This window comes from Prionailurus viverrinus, chromosome B3 (genome assembly GCF_022837055.1).
Source record: "Prionailurus viverrinus isolate Anna chromosome B3, UM_Priviv_1.0, whole genome shotgun sequence".
Taxonomy (NCBI): Eukaryota; Metazoa; Chordata; class Mammalia; order Carnivora; family Felidae; genus Prionailurus; species Prionailurus viverrinus.
This window is the reverse complement of record NC_062566.1, coordinates 77,661,815-77,681,414: the sequence shown is the minus strand read 5'-3', so window position 1 is coordinate 77,681,414 and position 19,600 is coordinate 77,661,815. Positions and strand designations below refer to the sequence as shown.

Sequence of the window (19,600 nt, the reverse complement as noted above, 5' to 3'; positions counted from 1 at the left end):
CTGTATCTCCCCACCCCCCATAAACATGCTCGTTCCCAGTTCCCACCTCTGTGTTTTGGTTTATGCTCCTCCTGCCTGAAATACCCACTGTCCTCTCTGTCTAAATCCTGGCATACTCTTCAAAACTCCACTGAAGTTCTCGCACTTGACAAGAACGCCCCAGGCAAATCCTAACTCCACTGATATTATTTCTTCTTTCCAATACTACGGTATTTGCATGCAGTATATATTTATCACTTCCTTACTGGGAGGCATGGGAGCATTTAGTTAATAAGTATGGGTTCTAGAGCAGGTACCTGATCTCTCTCAGCCTCAGTCTCCTTAACCATACAATAGGGATGTTGTGAGGATTGAATATATAAATTCTTAGTAAAAATAATCATTAATATATGTTATTATTGTCTATTGACATTAACTCTTCCTTTGTTTTAGGCACCTTCATTTTCCTCCTCCAGGTTAGCCTGTCCATGTGTACTATACTTTTATACAGTGTCTTAAATCACAGCTTAAATTATGGAGCTCAGTCCAGAGAATTTTGACATCTGTCCTCAAATACTTCATCTAACAGTCCATTCTAAAAGTACAGATTTATCCAAGATATCACCCCCACCTCATCTCAGAGCCCATGGATGGTACACAGTACAGAGAGCGTGGTGATCAGCCAGGGGCCTCAAAGAGGAGGAAGACTGAAGAAAAACAAGGTCTCCCCCGTAATTAGAAACATCTGGTCTATTTCTATAGGGAGCTAACATTGGGAATGGTAAGCTGTTCTTGGGTTAGAACAAACCAATCAAAAAGCAGTGAGGACAACTACAATATTCCATTCACATACTCCTGAGGTACTGGTCTGTGCACGGCTGCCATTCTGTTTTATTTCGTGTTCCATTCAAGGGGGCCCACCATTCACCAGGAGTCATGATGGGTGTCACCAATATCAACAGAGATTCCTGCACCAAGCAGCGCCACACCAAGCTAATGCACTGACAAGGGTCGTTCCTAATGATGCACATTCTGCCACAGTGCAGTGATCATTGGGCTTTTTCTTTTCTATCTTCGGGGAATCAGGATTATGAAAAATAGCTACACTTTTTATGATGGTGATGGGCAGGGGTTGACCTTTTTCCAGCATTATTTCCAAAGATCATAGAGGAACTCTTTCAAGTCAAGAAGACCACCTTACCTCTATTTTTTCCCATATGGCTTCATAGTTGTCTTGGTGTTGAATATCTTGCATCAGTTTCTGAATTAAAGCAGATTTTGTGGCAGAATGGCTCTCGTTTTTCTCAGAGGATGAAGCTCTCTCCGACTTCTCATCAATGTATTTTTTCATACCAGAAAGAGGCATACACAACTCCTCGTCAGAAAGAATGTCACTCAGGGGGCCAGACTCCATGCTCTCTCCCAGTGAAGAGGCTATGTCACTGGACGAGCTGGGAGACACTCTGCCTAGCCTCGTATGCTTCTTCTTGACATGGTACGTGGGGTAGATCTCGGAATCCGAATTCATTTCAGACAGTTCCCAGTCATCAATATTTTGAATGGTTTCTCCTCTGGGTTTCTGAGGCAGAAGCTTTGTTAGGTTTTCCAATTTCAGAGCTAAAACTTCTGTCTGCTTGAGGTGTGAGGGCAGTGCCAGGTATTCGTCGGAGCCATACCAGGCCTCCACGACCTGACCGTTCCTGGTGACGTGACTTGGGGAGGAGGAGTAACTTTTTTTGCCTTTGTGTTTTGAAAGAAGGGGCACTGGAGACAGGATGCTGTCTGAGCCAGCAGAAGATTCACTACTTTGAGTAAGAGGTGGTGAACTGGATGTCTCTGACCTCACTGGCAATTTAGCATCCCAACTTCTCTGGTTACACGGCTCCAGTGAGGATGTGGAAACGGAGTCTGTTTCTGGCCTCTCTGTGGCGTTGGAAGTACCTGAAGGAATCCCATTCGACACTACTGAGCTCCTCGTGTTTTCGGCTTGCTTGCCTGAACCGGCTCCCCGTTTGGGTGTTCGGCACAGAGGCACCTCTGCTGGGGCCTTGTGTGGCTTCTTAAGTCGAGGTTTCTCTTTATGGCAGTCACTAAGCCTTCCCAGGCTGGAGGATATTTCCTTAATGTGACTTTTGACTGTGTTCTCAAGATTCCCATCTGCAACCTTGTGCAAACACTCATATGACTGGCTGGCAGCGGATGGGCTGTTGGGGTAGGAAGACTGTAACACCAGACAAAGCTTGGATCTGTCAGGAGCTTCCACCAGAGAAGGAGTGCTTCTGCTCAACTCAGGCTTGAGATCAGCCATCTGCTTCTTTGTAACAGTGCCTTTCAGACTATTCTTAAAAGTTTCCTCTTTAAGGAAAAGCCCTCTTTTTGGCAACGTGGGCTGCGTGGGAGAGTCCTCATTATAATTAAAGCAATCTCTGATGGATCGCTTGGGAGTTGCATTTTCACAAGGCAGAGGCTGTTGGTTCTTTGCCCCAAGCTGGGAGGAGGAACTGGATTCTTGCTTCACAGCCTCAGAAGGGGGTTGTTCAGCATTTGTCAGAGCTTCCCCTGAAGATGACGTCCCGGGCATTAAGCCTGGTGGCTCCTCGACGGTAGAAGCACTGTTTTTCTCACATCCACCTCTGTCATCTGTTGAAAGAGGTACTTGCGACCTCTCCTCCCTGACTGCTTCGCTGCAGTTGGGAGGGACGGGGTCAGTAGCCACCGTGAGTAACCCAACGCTTCGGATGAGCTCGGGGAACTCCTTTTCCATCTCACTGTAGCTCCAAGAGTCAAAGGGTTTGGTTTTGACCTGGCTAGAGGTCATGTCACCTAGGCCACCGAGCAAATCCTCACTTGGACTGTAGTCAGACAGTTCAAAAGCAGTAATACCACAATCCAGGGACAAGTAATTTTGAGAGCATTTGATAGTTAACTGTCCTGAGTCATCCACTTCTGTTAGAGAATCAAGTCGGCCCTGAAACAGACAAGGGCAACAGTTTCAGTAAATGCAACATCAATTACACTCAACTGCTGTTCAAATGAAATCTCAGCAGAGGCCACTGTAAAGGTCAAAAATGCAGCTGTCTCAATTTCTTCTGGTTTAACATACAGAAAGGCATATTAATCAATTATATTGCTTTATATAGTATCCTGTTCTTAAATATTGGATATTCCTTTAATCTGGAGAATAAAGCCTTGATAGAAATGGTCAAGGTCAAGCCAAAAATATCCATTATTGCCTTAACTTTCTATTTTAAAATAGCATACGCTTCATTGAATAATTCATTTTTTATGCAATGCCTTATGTAATGATATTCTGGGAACCAAGTAACGTTAAGAGTAAAATCTCCATGAACATCTGTTTTGCCCCTTGCTATCATTCTAGCACCTACCACAGTGGTTAGCTTATAGAAGATGCCCAATAAATATTTTTAAGTGGTATAATTAATTACACTAAGTTTGACATGTTAACTACATATTTCATATATATTTGTCATATTCACAAATCACAGGAAGGTGAACTATGATTTGCATACATCACAGAAATAGTTCAAGACCAGCTTCTGTTTGTACCCACCCTTTTGAAGGTAGACACAGGTAAACCTGGAGAAGAGTAATGAATATTAAAACCTTACCGTCTCAGTCCCTGTCCTCTTTCTCTCTCGACATGCATTTCTTGCCCCCACTCCCATTTGTGTGTGTTAGGTACCAAGCGCCTCTCTCCCTTGTTATTTATAATTCAAGATAGCCCAGTTTGATTTGAAACCCCCTATGCCATCAAATAGCTTTACAAGTATTTTTGATTTTTAATCTTTAATTATGTGATTAAGGCTTTTGTGTCATCACTAATACAGTTCCTAATATCACACAACAAACAGGGAGATTTTTGATGGATGATTAGCTGAAGAAGAAGGGCCCTGGAATCCTGTGATGCCTACCATGCTAAGTAAAGCCTGGTCTAATCTAGCCCCTTAGGAGATGAAGGAAGGAAACTAAAACATGGAGGGTCATTTATCCCTTCAGTCCTCTTTTCTCCTGGAGGAAGAACCGGGTGAGCAAACTGAAGGCAGAGGTCATGTGGCCGCTGGACCCTGTGTCCTTTCAGCCAGGTTATCCCAAGATCTGGTCATTCTAGAACCTTGCACTGGTTGTTGTTGTTGTTGTTGTTGTTCATTTGTTTGTTTTACTTTTGGAAATTTTCTCTCCCTTCCCACTTTCACCTTGCATTTATCTCTTACTCCCCTTACTGGTACCCACAACATTCAGATAAATACTAATAAGCCTCATTTAACTTTTCTAAGCCTCAGCTTCCTCATCTATAAGTGGGGATGGTTGATTACTACTATTACTTTTTCATTTAATCCTCGCAATAACTTTCTTCTGGGGCCTGTACCATTGTCCCTGTTTTATATAGGAGGAGCCTAAGCCAAAAGAAGGTATATAACTAGCATACAGCCTCACAACCAGGGGCTGAACTAGGCCTTAAATGCAGGCCTTCCGACCCTGAGTCCACACTCTGACCTCTATATCATAATCTTCTTTGATTCATTGGCTATTATTTTAAACAGACATACCCCCTCCTCCAGTTTGTTTTCCACATTGTCACTAGAGTAATCTTTACAAATTACAAATGTGATGCTTAAAGTCTTTATTAGCTTCCTGCTGCTGGGTTAAAAATCCAAACCCTTCCAACGACAGTCATGTAGAGGACTCTTTCAAGCCACTCTCCCCTCCCTGGCTATACCAGCCGCAATGCCCTCCTTTCAGTTTTTGAACATAGTTTCTTTTGCCTCAAGGCCTTTGTACATACTATTTCCTCTGTCAAGAACATTTCCCACCTACAATACCCCTTAACTAGTTTACTCTTACTCACCCCTCAAACCTCAGACCAAGCTTCACTTCTTCAAAATTCCAAACTCCCACCTAAGTCAGCATTTTTTCTTACAAGCTCTCATAAAACTATGTTGTTTTTCTTTTAAGCATTTACATCAAACTATAAATAAATACTTCTGTGATTACTTGATTAATTTGTTTCTCCACTATTTTGTAAGTACCATGAGAGTATCAAGCACATGAAAAATGGCTGACTCACGAGAACATTTGCAACATTTGGCATGGTGATGTGCATAGAGTAAGTATTCATAGATACATCTGTTGAATAAATGAATGAATGGGTGAATGATGATATTTTGGAACGTATCTCTATGCCTTCATGTAATTTCTTCCTCTGATTATGTAGTTTTAGCTGACTCCAGTGACTAAAAGCCCAAGTTTCAGAACCAATTCTAGCTCCAACACTAATTAGCTATGTGACCATCAGCCAGTAGCCTGATGTCACTAAACCTCATTTCCTTCATCTGTAAAAAGCAAATGATAAACCATGTCAAGGGCTGTTATAAGTTTTAAAGGAGATAATATATGCAAAACACAAGTCTGGCACATGGATAGGTGCTCAATGAATGTTCACTCTTCCTACTTATTATATTATTACTTTTATTGATCAAGTATATTGAGGGGGAAAGTGTCATCAAAATGAGAGGTATCCCTATGCTAAATTACATTGTACAAAATGAGAAACCATTATTAACTGCCAATCTCAACAATAATTATCTAAATGAAATTGTGTGGCTTTTATGCTTCATTCCTGGACTAAGCCCATGAAATGACAAAGTCAGAAGACAAATCCACTGACGAATGAGCCAGTCAAACAAAAGTCATACTTTATGCAATTTTTAAGAGAATAATATGGAAATTCTTATCTAAAAGCAGGCTTTGGAGTGCCTGGGTGGCTCAGTCGGTTGAGCATCTGACTTCAGCTCAGGTCATGATCTCATGCCTCGTGAGTTCAAGCCCCACGTCGGGCTCTGTGCCGACAGCTCGGAGCCTGGAGACTGCTTCTGATTCTGTGTCTCCCTCTCTCTCTGCTCCTAACCCACTCACATTCTGTCTCTGTCTCTCTCAAAAATAAACATTTAAAAAAATATTTTAAAAGCAGGGTTGTTCAGGCAACTACAGATGTTGGTGAGGATGTGGAGAAAGAGGATCTCTTTTGCACTGCTGGTGGGAATACAAACTGGTGCAGCCACTCTGGAAAACAGTATGGAGGTTACTCAAAAAATTAAAAATAGAACTACCCTACAACCCAGCAATTGCACTACTAGGTATTTATCCAAGGGATACAGGTGTGCTTTCTCGCATGGGCACATGCACCCCAATGTTCATAGCAGCACTAATCAACAATAGCCAAAGTATGGAAAGAACCCAAATGTCCATCAACAGATGAATGGATAAAGAAGATGGGGTGTGTGTGTGTGTGTGTGTGCGTGTGTGTGTGTGTCTGTGTGTGTGTGTGTGTGTGTGTGTGATGGAGTATTACTCAGCAATCAAAAAGAATGAAATCTTGTCATTTGCAACTACGTGGATGGAACTAGAGGGTATTATGCTAAGCGAAATTAGTCAGTCAGAGAAAGACAAATATGATATGATTTCACTCATATGAGGACTTTAAGATACAAAACAGATGAACACCAGGGAAGGGAAGCAAAAATAGTATAAAAACGGGGTGGGACAAAACATAAGAGACTCTTAAATAAAGAGAACAAACAGAGGGTTGCTGGAGGGTTGCTAGAGGGGGGTATTAAGGAATACCCCTGGGTAAGGGGTATTAAGGAATCTACTCCTGAAATCATTGTTACACTATATGCTAACTAACTCAGATATAAATTAAAAAACAAATTAATTAATAAGCTAAACAATAAATAAATAAAAGAAAGGTTGTATTTTTAAATTTTTTAATTCAGTACTCAGAACTTATTCCTTCACAAAATTAGTATTATTTTTTAATTTTTTTTTTCAACGTTTATTTATTTTTGGGACAGAGAGAGACAGAGCATGAATGGGGGAGGGGCAGAGAGAGAGGGAGACACAGAATCGGAAACAGGCTCCAGGCTCTGAGCCATCAGCCCAGAGCCCGACGCGGGGCTCGAACTCCCGGACCGCAAGATCGTGACCTGGCTGAAGTCGGACGCTTAACCGACTGCGCCACCCAGGCGCCCCAAAATTAGTATTATTAATGATAGTTAAGTTCTCAAGCTATCCCATAAGTTGGTATTTAAATTACTAACTAGTTGAAATTTGCATTATTTTCTATCATTTGTGTCATGAAAGTACAGCACTGCAGCTACTTCAGTGAGGTTAAAGAGATTTTAAGTAAAAGTGTTTCTATGATGGGTAGAGAAAAAGAAATTTGAGAGTTCAGGTAAAAATTAGACCCTTACAAGTGTCAGGCGCCTGTTTCTGGCCATGTAGAATACTGCAGCCCTGGGGAAGTATTTGGTCTCCATTTTGAGATACTGTCTTAAGTATCTTAAGATCAGGGAGACAGTTATGCTCAAAAATAACTGGTGCTCAAGAAATATTAGATGAATATATGGCATGAAACCGCATCTCAGATAACAGGGTATGGCTGCTATTTCCTAATTCTTCCCCTAGAGATCCCTTCCCTAGCCAGTCCTTTGGAAAAGAAAATGCCATACTCAAAGACACTTAGTGCTCCAAAGGGAACCCTCTCCCATCCTGTTCCCAACCAGGCCAAGATTTCTGTTCATGGCTGAGTGTCACTCAGGGGTAACTATTTTTAATAATGCTGCACTTTTAATGTGAAAAAAAAATCCCTCCCTGAACAACAAAACAAAAAACAGCATATGGAGTATCCATTTCATACCCTAAAGACCAAATGATAAGCATGTACCTGAGGTATTTTTTAAACACAGTTTGTTACTAAGAACATTCTTCAAAAGTACTTTTTGTAGATTTCACCATGCAGAGGGCATTTTTTTAAAGTTCTCTGAAGTATCTCAGAGCAGATGAATAATGAGTTTCATTTCCTAAAATATTGCTTAGTAATACTAATATTTTTAGCCCCACTGCTTTCTTCTGGACCAGTCATCCCAGACAGTTTTCTAATGTGTGTAATTAATAGTCTCGGGTGGATAGGGAGGTGGGGAAGAATGAGCGTTGTTTTTACTGTCCTTTTTTCTTCAGAGATATCACATTTAATTGCATAGTGCCGTGAGTTGTGTCATGGGTGCCTAGCAATGTCTAAGCTCCAATATACCTCCATTTCATATGCTATGAAGCAGTTTCTCAGATGAAGCTTATGTTTTGTGGAGATGGTAATGTATTCACTTTATTGATGGATAATTTATTCACTTTATTGCTGGCTTCTATCTGGTCTCAGACATCAAGGAAACCTTTCCCCTGCCCCCAGTTGAAAACAAAAAATTTTGCTTTGTTCCTCACCTATGATTAACTGAAGCTCTTCCAAATGTCTTCTTAGACATTTTCTTTTTATACAACTGCATTTTGCTACCAATGAATATGAGATTTAATACTCATAATTTAGAGATTTGAATATCTCCCTATTAAAAAGCCCCCAAAGTTATATCAGTGTCCATGGTCACATCAGGGTTAGTTTTGTGCCCTTATTTAGAGTTCTTACTGAGAAGAGAGTTTGAAATAGAATTTACTGGTTTTAACCATGGGTACAGTAAAAGAAAAATTGTATGCCCCTCCTTCCCCTTCCTCCTCTAATCTCACTACATGCTGTTTGTTATGCTTCAACTACCAACATATAAAGTCACAGACCTCTTACTGGTGGGCAAGAGGAAAACACACACGAATAAATTCAAAGAGTCTCTATTTTCTACAGGCTAAAATTATGAGTCAAATGATTAATTTCCAAGATTGATCCTATTCCACCAACCTAAAATAGTATCTCCATCTTCTATCCCTAAAGCAGTGATTATCTTCATTATTTAATTCAACTTAACCCATCAGATTTTTGTATACAGTGATTCTAATAAGGTGCTGTGGTTGATAGAGATGATTATAATCCGGTACCAACACTCATGAAGTTCAGATCTAGCGTATACTTTGTCATCATATAAACTGACCTGTGACAAGTGCTCATAGAACACAAAGGGTGATGGTGTGTGTGCTCTGGAAGGATAAGTGCACTCCCACAGAGAGGGTTAAGTATCATTTAGGTAAAGTGCTTGCCACACCATCTGGCTTAATCACTGTTTGCTATTGTGTTAATATTATTAATAGTTACCACTACTGGTGTGATTTTACCTCAACCTCAGTCATGTCATCTGTAAGATGGATACAAGAGTATCATCTGTAAAATAAGAATACTGGGACCATCCTTGCCTGCCCTCCAGAACTTTTTGAGGCTCTAACAAAATTATGAAGGTGATTCCTAACAGGTCTCATTCATCTCTGACTGCCTACTGCCTTACAGATAGTAGGAAATCAATAAGTATTTAGGGGAGGTAAAAGGAAAGTGGGAAGGAAGGGAGGGACAGAGGAGAGAGGGAGGAAAGAATCACTATTATTATAATAGAGATTGATTAAGAGGTAGTTTTCTTTGTTCTATTTATTCCTAGATTTATGCCCTGAGGTAGTCACTTAACCTCTCTTAGATTCAATTTTTCCCATCTATAAAATGGAACTATTTTTAATATCTCTTACCTTCCTTACTAAATGAAACAATAAATATAAAGTGTTTATCAAAGTATCTGAAATATAAAAAATTTCAGTACAACACATTTTTACACAATGTTGAGCTTTGCCCTGCTCTTTTTATTTGTTTACTTGATTGGTTTTATCTTAATACAACATTTGTTAATTTGTTTTCAAATATGGTCTGCTTCATATTTAAATACAAGAATTAAACTTAACATTTTGTTTTTGCAAAGACAGAAAAGAGAGAACTTGCCACTTTTTCAGCTTCCCAACTTATCCTCTAATATGGCTCAGAAACTCAACTGGCTTACAAAAAGAGAAAATGAATTCACTTTCACTGGAAGGACATCTACTATTCCAGGTCATCAGCCTGTTTTATGCCATTTCCTTCTTCATTCTAGAAATCTTCCACAGCTGACTTTATTCTGATGAAGCTTAGAATTTTAACCCAATTCTCTTCCCATTATTCACAGTCCCAGTGTGCTTGCTGGCAGAAACAAATAAAACTAAGCAGTCTTTGAAATGGTCTCATGGAATTCACACTAGAGGCACAAACAACTAGGATCAGGTATCCATTGCTTTGGGAAGGATGGTAATGGAAACAGTGCTTCAATTCATAGAAAAATGTCAACAAAGCCTATGGCTGAGAATCCACTGTTCCTTTATCCCTCACACAACATATTCTTGCATATTTATGACAGAACTAAAGAATTCCAAATATGAAAATTCACTAAATTGTTTCCAATCAAATATGTAAATAACTGTTGAGCTCATATTGCGAGAACCATAATGGATACTACTTAGTATAAACTTGAAACATAAAACAGTGGCCAGTGACAATTAGTTAGCCTTAATGGCTTTTTCATCATTACCTGGGCTACCCTTCATGAATGACACAAATACATGATGAAAGTATTCCACAAAACAACAACAATGATAACAATAAATCCTAGAACACTGCTCTATCCCCCACTCAACAACAAAGAGTTGGTGATTAGCAAATGTTTATTTAATGAATAAATAAATATATAAAGGGAAATGGTTTGATCCAATACTTTCTAATGCCCCCTCTAGTAGTAGAAAGTAGGCAGATCTGATGACTGATCGATACTGGATGCTAGAGCCAGCAGAACACATAAGGAGGAAAAACAACAACAAAAATATATAGATTGAAGATGGCAGGTAGATTTCTATAGAGCTCTTCAGAATTTAGAAAAATCTTTCCCAACTCTCATGTCTACCTCATTACATATACCTCATGAATACCAGATTTAGGGCAAAGTTGGACAGTTTGGGATTCTTAATAGCCTCTCAGGACCACAAGAGTCCCAATCAAGGACCACCTAGGGATCGCACTGGGGAGGGATGGCATCTGGGCACTAACACACACACCAACGGATCACCTTATGATTAAAACAGGGCTCTACTGAAGTTGGTATCACCTCCTCCACTGCCTTGATGGCAGCAAAAGCTGAATGAAAACAAAGAACACGACATAAAGCTAGAAGTGAGCCTAGGAGATTTGGATTCTCATAAACTTCCAGGGCCTGCAGGGAATTTGCTACAGCAAGAGCATCATCATGAAAACAATAATCAACAAGTATAAATCATTTATGAGAATAAGCACAAACTTGTTTTGTTGTTGATATTGCTGGAGACACTGAAACATTAATACTAAATTATGCAACACTCATTATAAAACCTGTTAATCTTACTTATTTATGTGTCTTGTAAACCTCTATGATATATATTTTCCACAAAACCAAAGGTAGAGCACTAAACTGGATGTCAAGAGCCAAGGGACTATATACACGTATATGCACACATTCTATGATTCTCCACACCACATCTATCTACACATCCATACACACACACACACACAAACACACAAACACACACCACAGCCCCTGCTTAGTTAGCACAATGTTTTGCTCCCATACATATGTCAATTTTATTTGGGGTTAGGAGAGTTCACTTGGATTAAAATTCACAGTCTTCATTCTTAAGCCATGCATCAAAAGTGACAGCAATAAGCTCTTTAAACTACCCTTAATATGAGTACAAAAAAATACAAATATATTGGTTGTGTAAAATTCTGAAACCCATTTGACTTCTTACATCCAGAATGACTTTTTTTTAAAGCATGAATTTAATCATGTCAATTCCCCAAACTCTTTTTCTTTCCCTAAAATATATTCTAATTCTTTTAATATGAGTTTTAGTATGACTTTTCATCTTCATAATCTGACCTCTGCTTACCTAATAGGTAATCCTGGTCCCTTAAACTTTTTGCTCCAATCCTTTCTATAGCTCTCTGAGACTGTCATTCTTTCTCTTACTTCTGGATCTTTGATGATGCCATTCTTTTTGCCTAGAAGATTTTCTACCTTTGTTACCCAGTCTAATACTGCTTCTCCTTTAGGTCCAACCTGGGACTTTCCTGTCTGAATTAGGTTCCCCTTTTCTATCTTCCAGTAGCAATATGTAGACTTAATCACAATCTGCCTTTAATGTCTGTCCTTCTGTCTCTATCCCCTACTAGACCACTTGAGGGAAAAGACCACATTTTGATCATTATTATACTCTTAGCACCTAGTGCTTAGCATATAGTAAGTGCTCAATAAATATTTATCAAATAACTGAATGGGGAGCAAGAAGCCAGGTGAGTACCAACAACTGTGGGTGGTATCCGGGCAAACCATCAGGTATGAATTAACTCTGGTCTAAAGCTTTATTCATATTAAAAGTACCCTAGCCTCCAGTCACTATACCTAGATTCAAAGCCCAGCTCAGGCCCTGATTATTTACCTACAAAAAGTTCCTATCCCACATCTCTGAGCCGAAAACATTCTTCAAATGGTCACACGTGATGACACATGACTTGGCTTCACATACCCACCTCATTTGTCTCTTCAGAGAAAGCCTGCAGAATGTCTGTCTGCCTGGTGTAGTTGCCATTGGCGTCCTGCAGACCCTGCAGGATGCGCTCCCGCAGGACCAGCACCGAGACTCGGAGCTGATGCCAGAGGAGCTGCACGGCGTGGATGTCCACAATCACATTGACCGAGTAGGACAGCAGCTTCAGGGAGAACTCTGTTTCAAGGAGGGCATGGATTTGCTCAACATGATCAGAAATATCTTCGCAAATGTCCTGTAAAGAAAAACAAAATACATGAAGGCTATTTTCCCTTAACCTAGGGACGGTGGCGGCAGGGGGTGGGAGGGGTGGGGGAGGTGATAAAAAAAAGTCACTCCTTCACTTAACACCAATTGCCAGGGCCAACATGTCTGGTAAACTGCGGGTTGGGTAACTTGCCTTTATTTTTTTTTAATTTTTTAAATTATTTTTTAAATTGTTTTTTAAATATAAGTTATTGTCAAGTTAGCTAACATAAAGTGTATACAGTGTGCTCTTGGTTTCGGGGGTAGATTCCCGTGATTCATCGCTTCTATACAACACCCAGTGCTCATTCCAACAAGTGCCCTCCTCAATGCCCATCACCCATTCCCCTCCCCCACCCTCCCCCATCAGCCTTCACTTTGTTCTCTGTATTTGAGTCTCTTATGGTTTGCCTCCCTCCCTCTCTGTTTGTAACTATTTCCCCCCCTTCCCTTTCCCCATGGTCTTCTGTTAAGTTTCTCAAGTTCCACATATGAGGGAAAACATATGATACCCGTCTTTCTCTGACTGACTTATTTCACTTAGCATTATACCCTCCAGTTCCATCCATGTTGTTGCAAATTGAAGGATTTTACTCTTTCTCATTGCCAAGTAGTATTCAATCATATATATAAAACACATCTTCTTTATCCATTCATCAGTTGATGGACATTTTTTTTAATGTTTACTTTTGAAAGAGAGCATGAGCAGTGGAGGGGCAGAGAGAAAGGGAGACGCAGAATCCAAAGCAGGCTCCAGGCTCTGAGCTGTCAGCACAGAGTCCGACGTGGGGCTCGAACCCACAAACTGTGAGATCATGACCTGAACTGAAGTCGGATGCTTAACTGACTGAGCCACCCAGGTGCCCCCATTGATGGTCATTTAACTTGCCTTTATTTAATATCAGATACATAGCTGCAGGCTGTATTCTTGGCCACTGGACCTTCAGTACATGCAGGTAAGTTGATCTTTTTCTAAACCACAAAAATGCTACTATTCTTTCAGATTCAATTCTTTCAGATTGAAAGTTCAGCCAAGGTAAGAGGTCACCTCACAAATCCGCTCTCTATTCTCTTTAGTTACTGTTTGTTTGTGATCTTGGCAAGGGAGCCAACAGCTGATCTCTTTGCTAGTGGCGAGTTCCTCTGAGCACACAGTGTTTCAGGAGAGAGGCATCATCCAGACAGGTAGCAGGGAGAAACGTGGGCTAGAATGTGCACTTCATAGGAACACCCAACCATGCTCAAGAAGCCATGGGGTTTTTGATGTAAGGGACAATTGTCACATTCCCACAAGAACAGATTTTCATCTTTAAATTCATAATGAGTATCTAAATTTCAACCCACACTTTGTAATCAGAATCACTCTTTTTTAAAACCTTTTTATTTGATTATAGTTGACACACAATGTCACATTAGTTTCAGGTATGCAACATAGTGATTCAAATTCTCTAAACTTTATGCTATGCTCCCTGCAAGTATAGCTACCATCTGTCACCATACAACACTATTACAATATCATTGACTGTATTCCCTATGCTGTGCCTTTTATCCCTATGATACTTATTCATTCCATAAGTGGAAGCCTGCCTGTATCTCCCACTCTTCTTCCCCCATTTTGTCCATCCCCCATCCTCCCCTTCGCTCTGGAAACCATCAATTTATTCTCTATATTTATAGTTCTGACAGAGAAAGAAAGTCAGAAAAATTCCAAGGACAAAAAAGACAAAATATGGCTGTGTTTTTAAGACCTGCACATTTTAAATAAAAACATTACTAAATCAAAGTTTCAATCTCCTCCACACATACTATTAGGTAGGCAGATTTGGTGCCGGATATGTCACTTGTCCTTACAATTTCCCAAATTTCAATTGTGCTGTCAGAGGCTGGCAGCACAAAATGGGTAGCATCAATGGTAATATTTACTCGAGCAATTTGAGTCCATTAAGCATCAAAAGGATGAACATGTCAGCTAAAGTACTCAGCGACTCATGTTTAGTTATGTATCAGTGATTTTTTTAAATGGGACTTTTATTTATGATTTTTATTAAGGCTAAAATGTAGGATAACATTTGAGGTCTGAGCCCTATCATGACTATCCAAACAGTCAGTCTAGCTGGAAACATAACTTTTCAATTTCATATCATTCAATTACTCGTTTTTAAAGAAAAACTAAAATGGAATCTGTATTTAATGTGTAATAGTAGGCAAAAAAAATCTATTGAAGAATGACATAAAATTGTGCTGAATTTTTAATAAAAATTATTGTAAAACTCCAATAAGTGCTCCAATATTATTTCTTGAAACTCAAGAACTAATTGGTGATACTTATGTAAATTGGTGGTAATAATTTGAAATAGATTAAAAGTTTAAACAGACTTTGGAATCCTAATTAGGTAAAGTTCTGACTAATGTGGCCCTTGAGCACATGCAGTCCAAAAAAGATTTGGTGCAAAAATCACATTACCTCATCAACCAGTACATGGAAACCACTCAAAGCCAGATTAGCCAGGCTCTGCTGGCCTTCAGCACATCAGGGCAGGCCTCTAACTGCTATCATCAAATAGTCCATATTGCCTGGGATCTCAACAGATGCCTCCTTGGAGCATTTACTCCAGTTATTTCCCACACTTCTTATTCTTGATACCTCAACCACCACCCCAGAGTAAATGTCCTATATCCTTTGCCCTCTTAGGATGCTCATTTCCATGTAGTACTGTGTTACCTTGGGGAACTCCCTTCCTCCCACTGCTGATCTCTTACAAACACTGTGCACTTTCCTGGCTAATACTCCCAGTCCATTGTATAAGAAATTCTCCATAACTTTTTCACAGAATAGTACATGTATCTCCTGCTCTTACCCAAACGTGACTCTGTCCCGGGTTCCTGCTTCCCCCCCTGCTATCCCATTGAAGTCTGTTCCTTCTCCCAGCCCTCACCTGAGGGATGGGGGAAGGGCAAGCCTCACTGCTTCTTTACACTTTCTGATCATTACTCTTTTGCCCTCATACTAACACCCTTTGTTTCTACTAGGTGTCTACCCTCTGCTATGCCTTCCCATCTTCCTTCTTCATTGCTATTACCTATATTCTCTTGCACTCCTCACACTGAAGAACGCATGTGGTTCAGTTTTCCTCTCCCTATTGAGCAGACCATTACCTGAGGTAATGTTTACACTGATGAACCAACCAACACCCTTGCCTCAAGTTTCCTTTACTCCACAACCCTTAAGACCTTCATGACTACTCTATTAGGACAACTCTGCCATATCTCTATTTTGGACCTTGTCACCACTCTACCTGTGGAACAGTATCAGAAAGTCTCCTATGCCCCCAAACTCTCTTTGTCTTTTTCACTCCCATTCTCCCACTACAGGTGTTCTCCAACCTCATCTAGGCCACCAGCCCCCTCCACCCCTTTTTCTCATAAACCACCCCCTCTTGCAAAGCCTCTATAGTGATCACTTCAACCACACCCTTGGCAGTGTTTTCCACTTTCTCACATTCTTGATTTCCTCACTTGGATTTGTTAATATCAGTCTCCTGGGTCCTACTATGATCCTAACGATTCAGAATACATTATATACCTAGGACAGGAAAAGGTTTGGGTAACTATTATGCCACCTGCTCAGAATAGCCAAAGAGTCATTTCTCAACCACCCCACTCCCACCTTACCATAGAATATGTTATATACAGTCTTGGCACCATCAAAACAACATGCCATCACTCCTCTTACACATCATTTGGTTCCTTCATGATGAATGTAGGAATTTAACCAGACCCAGGCCATGGTCAAGATTGCCAGGCAACTATCCAGGGGAAACAATGTATAAGGGGCACTAAAGCATCAACGGTGCCAGTTAACTAAGGTCTTCACACCCTCCTCCTTACATATCTGTGAAATAGAAATTACCCCTGTTCCTACAGAAACAGATGGGCTCTGAGAGAAAGAAACACTGTCCCCACAAGAGCTCACCTCTCTCTATCGAGTATTTTCGCAATGTGCACATGCAGTGTCTGCTGAAATTCTGAAACTAAATAATGCATGGCACGGTACAACTTTCTGGGGTCTATTCATTTATTTAATCGTTTGTATGCCCTCTACTCTGTCACCAGGTGTCTGGTTTGACAAAATTACATGCACACACAAACTGTAGAACAAGAATTCCAGATGTATGTGTAGGGTGTGTGTGTGTGTGTGTGTGTGTGTGTGTGTGTGTGTGTGTGAAAGTATGTACACCCTCCCCCAAACATAAAACTATACTTGGAATATTCGATGAGAGGTTTGTTGAGAGAAATAACTGAGTGATTCTGAATCTGTACATACTTTTTAATGATATAAAATCTGCTTTCCTCTGTCCCTCTACATAAATGTCAACCAAACATTTAAAGAATAATCAGTTTGAAGCTTCTAAGCCTTAGACCCTTAACTATTGCCAATTTGCCATACGTTTATATGAAAGAAGCGGAATATTATTGACATTCTGTTTATTTTAATGCAGTCAGATAACTAGGTATTAGAAACTTTTAAAATGGATTTGCTAAATGCCTTCCTTCCAGCAGAGACTGTTTGGAATTAAAAGGCTCTGAGAGATCTGACTTGTTGGAGGCCCTGTGGGCACTAAATTAGCAAGGTGAAGAGGAAGCATTTGAGGTGGAGTCGGGGAGAGTGGAGGGTCAGACCAGAGCCCCACTGATGCCTATAAGGAATCACTAGTGTTCGGCCTTGACTGGACATGTGACTCAAGTAGATAGCAACTGGAGACTGGACTCAACTCACATGGCCAAACTGCTCAGCATATAACAAACTTTTGAGCACTGCAGTGCTACTTGCTAGAAAAAAAGTTAGTAATTTTAGATTCACAGATTTTTAGGAATACAAAAAGAAACAATCCCTTCCGGTTCAGGACTGTATACACACACACACACACACACACACACACACACACACACGTCTTAAAGATGTATAAGCAAAAATATTTCTCTCCATCTGCTTACTGAGAGCATTAACACTAACATTAACATTATACAATTAGAGATGTCAAATTTAACATGGCAATGACTGGTTAAGCTGATTTAGTGACTAAAATTCATAACAAATGTTAATGTTTGACTTCAGGTTCTTTCCTATTTCTATAGAGGGTGTTAGTAGGCAGAAACCTGAGTGTAAAGGAGATAAGATCAAGAAGGGGATGAGGACGTTGAAGACTGTATGAGTGACAGCCATGGAACCCTTTCCAGATTCAAAGGGAGAGATGATTCCCAAATATGCCTCACTTGGGACAAGGTGATCATGGACAGACCCACCAGTCCAGACTTCTATCACTCTAAAACCCCAAATTCAGTCTCTTTCCCTTAAAGGCAGCTCTCATCCCTTGTATGCCATGTCCACAGAGAGCTAGAGGACTCTGGGACTGTGTGGAGGTAGGAGAAAAGCAGATCCAGAGAAAGGCAGCAAAGGATGCCAAGACAAACCATCAACCTTCAGAAGTTTACCTGTCTTGTTCTCTTATGAACAAATGAAAAAAAATCATCTAACTTCCTATGAATATGGTGAAAAAAATGCTGTTTCATATAATTTGTGAAGATTTTATCATCATCATCATAATGTAGCTTCATTTCCAGAGTATATATTTTGGTTGATGAATGTTCTCCCCAACTAGTCAATAGGTTCCCCAGCACCTCTTCATATAATTAGTGACTATCAGTAAGTTGGGCACTCAAGAATTTTGACAATCAGGATCTTACTTCAACATACTGACAATAAACAAAAACTTGAGTAGATAGAATTGTTTAGTTTTACTTTTCAATACCATCAATTGGTATCAATTGCTTTAGCTACACAAAAGCTCCCATGACTCTACATCAATATATTATTCCCTTATATCTTTTCCTCTGAGAAAAGATATTCTCCATCAAGCCCATTTAGTTGACTCGATCAACAGATGTCTCAAAGAATAACAAAATTTTAAGTTTAGGGTAGTTTTTAAATGTTCTTGTTCAAACAATAACATTTGTTTTTAGAGATCCTTAAATTGTCCCTGGAATGACCCATAATTATTAAGGATAGAAGAATAATGTCTTTAGAAATCAGTCACTTCTGTTTTTTCAGTGAATGTGCTGGGGATATAAAGTTGAATAAGGCCAGGGCTTGCCCCCCTACCCCAGAGTTCCTTGCCTGGTAGGAAGAAGCATGTAACCAGAAGCCATAGTTGGGAAGATAAGTATTCACAGAGGGTACACAAATGAGGAGGAAATGACTGTGCCCAAGGAGGCAAGGAGGAAAGGGACAAGAAAGCTTTTCTAAGGAAGTAAAGTTTGGGTCTTCAAGGAGACCAGGAAGGTGAGGTGGAGAAGGGCATTCCAGGGAGTAGAAGATGTCAATGTGGTCGCCCTAAATATGGACCCAGGGTTTGGCACTGATTTTTCTTAGTCATGGCATATTAGACACAACTCATAAAAGAACACAATTTATTTCATCAAAATATAAAACTTCTACTCTGTGAAAGGTATTTTTAAGGAAAAGATAAGTTACTGGGAAAATATTTGCAAATCACCTATTCAATAAAGGATTTATATCCAGAATACCCTAACTCCCTCTGATCTATGGGAGATATGTTCAAGATCCCCAGTGTATGCCTGAAACAAAAGATCATACTGAAATCTATATATACTCTGTTTTCCCCCTATATATACACACCATGATACATATACATGATAAAGTTTAATTTATAACTTAGGCACAGTAAGAAATTAATAACTAATAATAAAATAGAACAATAGTAACAATGTACTGTAATAAAGGTTATATGAATATGGCCTCTTTCTCTCTCCCTCTCTTTCAAAATATCTTATTGTACAGTTCTTACCCTTCTTCTTCCTATGATGTGAGGTGATAAAACACCTATGTGATGAGATGAAGTGAGGTGAATGACATAGG

General features: G+C 39.9%; 1 protein-coding gene across 7 annotated transcripts in view; it reads right to left on the bottom strand.

Moving 5' to 3' along the window:
• Positions 1 to 19,600, bottom strand: part of AKAP6 (A-kinase anchoring protein 6) — a 496,497-nt gene that overhangs the window by 270,276 nt on the left and 206,621 nt on the right. For all 7 annotated transcript variants that reach the window (XM_047864358.1, XM_047864356.1, XM_047864354.1 and 4 more), the window contains 2 exons: positions 12,401 to 12,652; positions 1,181 to 2,947 (listed from right to left, as the gene is read on the bottom strand). In XM_047864358.1, the coding sequence (XP_047720314.1) occupies positions 1,181 to 2,947; positions 12,401 to 12,652 (2,019 nt within the window). The remainder of the gene's footprint in view (positions 1 to 1,180; positions 2,948 to 12,400; positions 12,653 to 19,600) is intronic.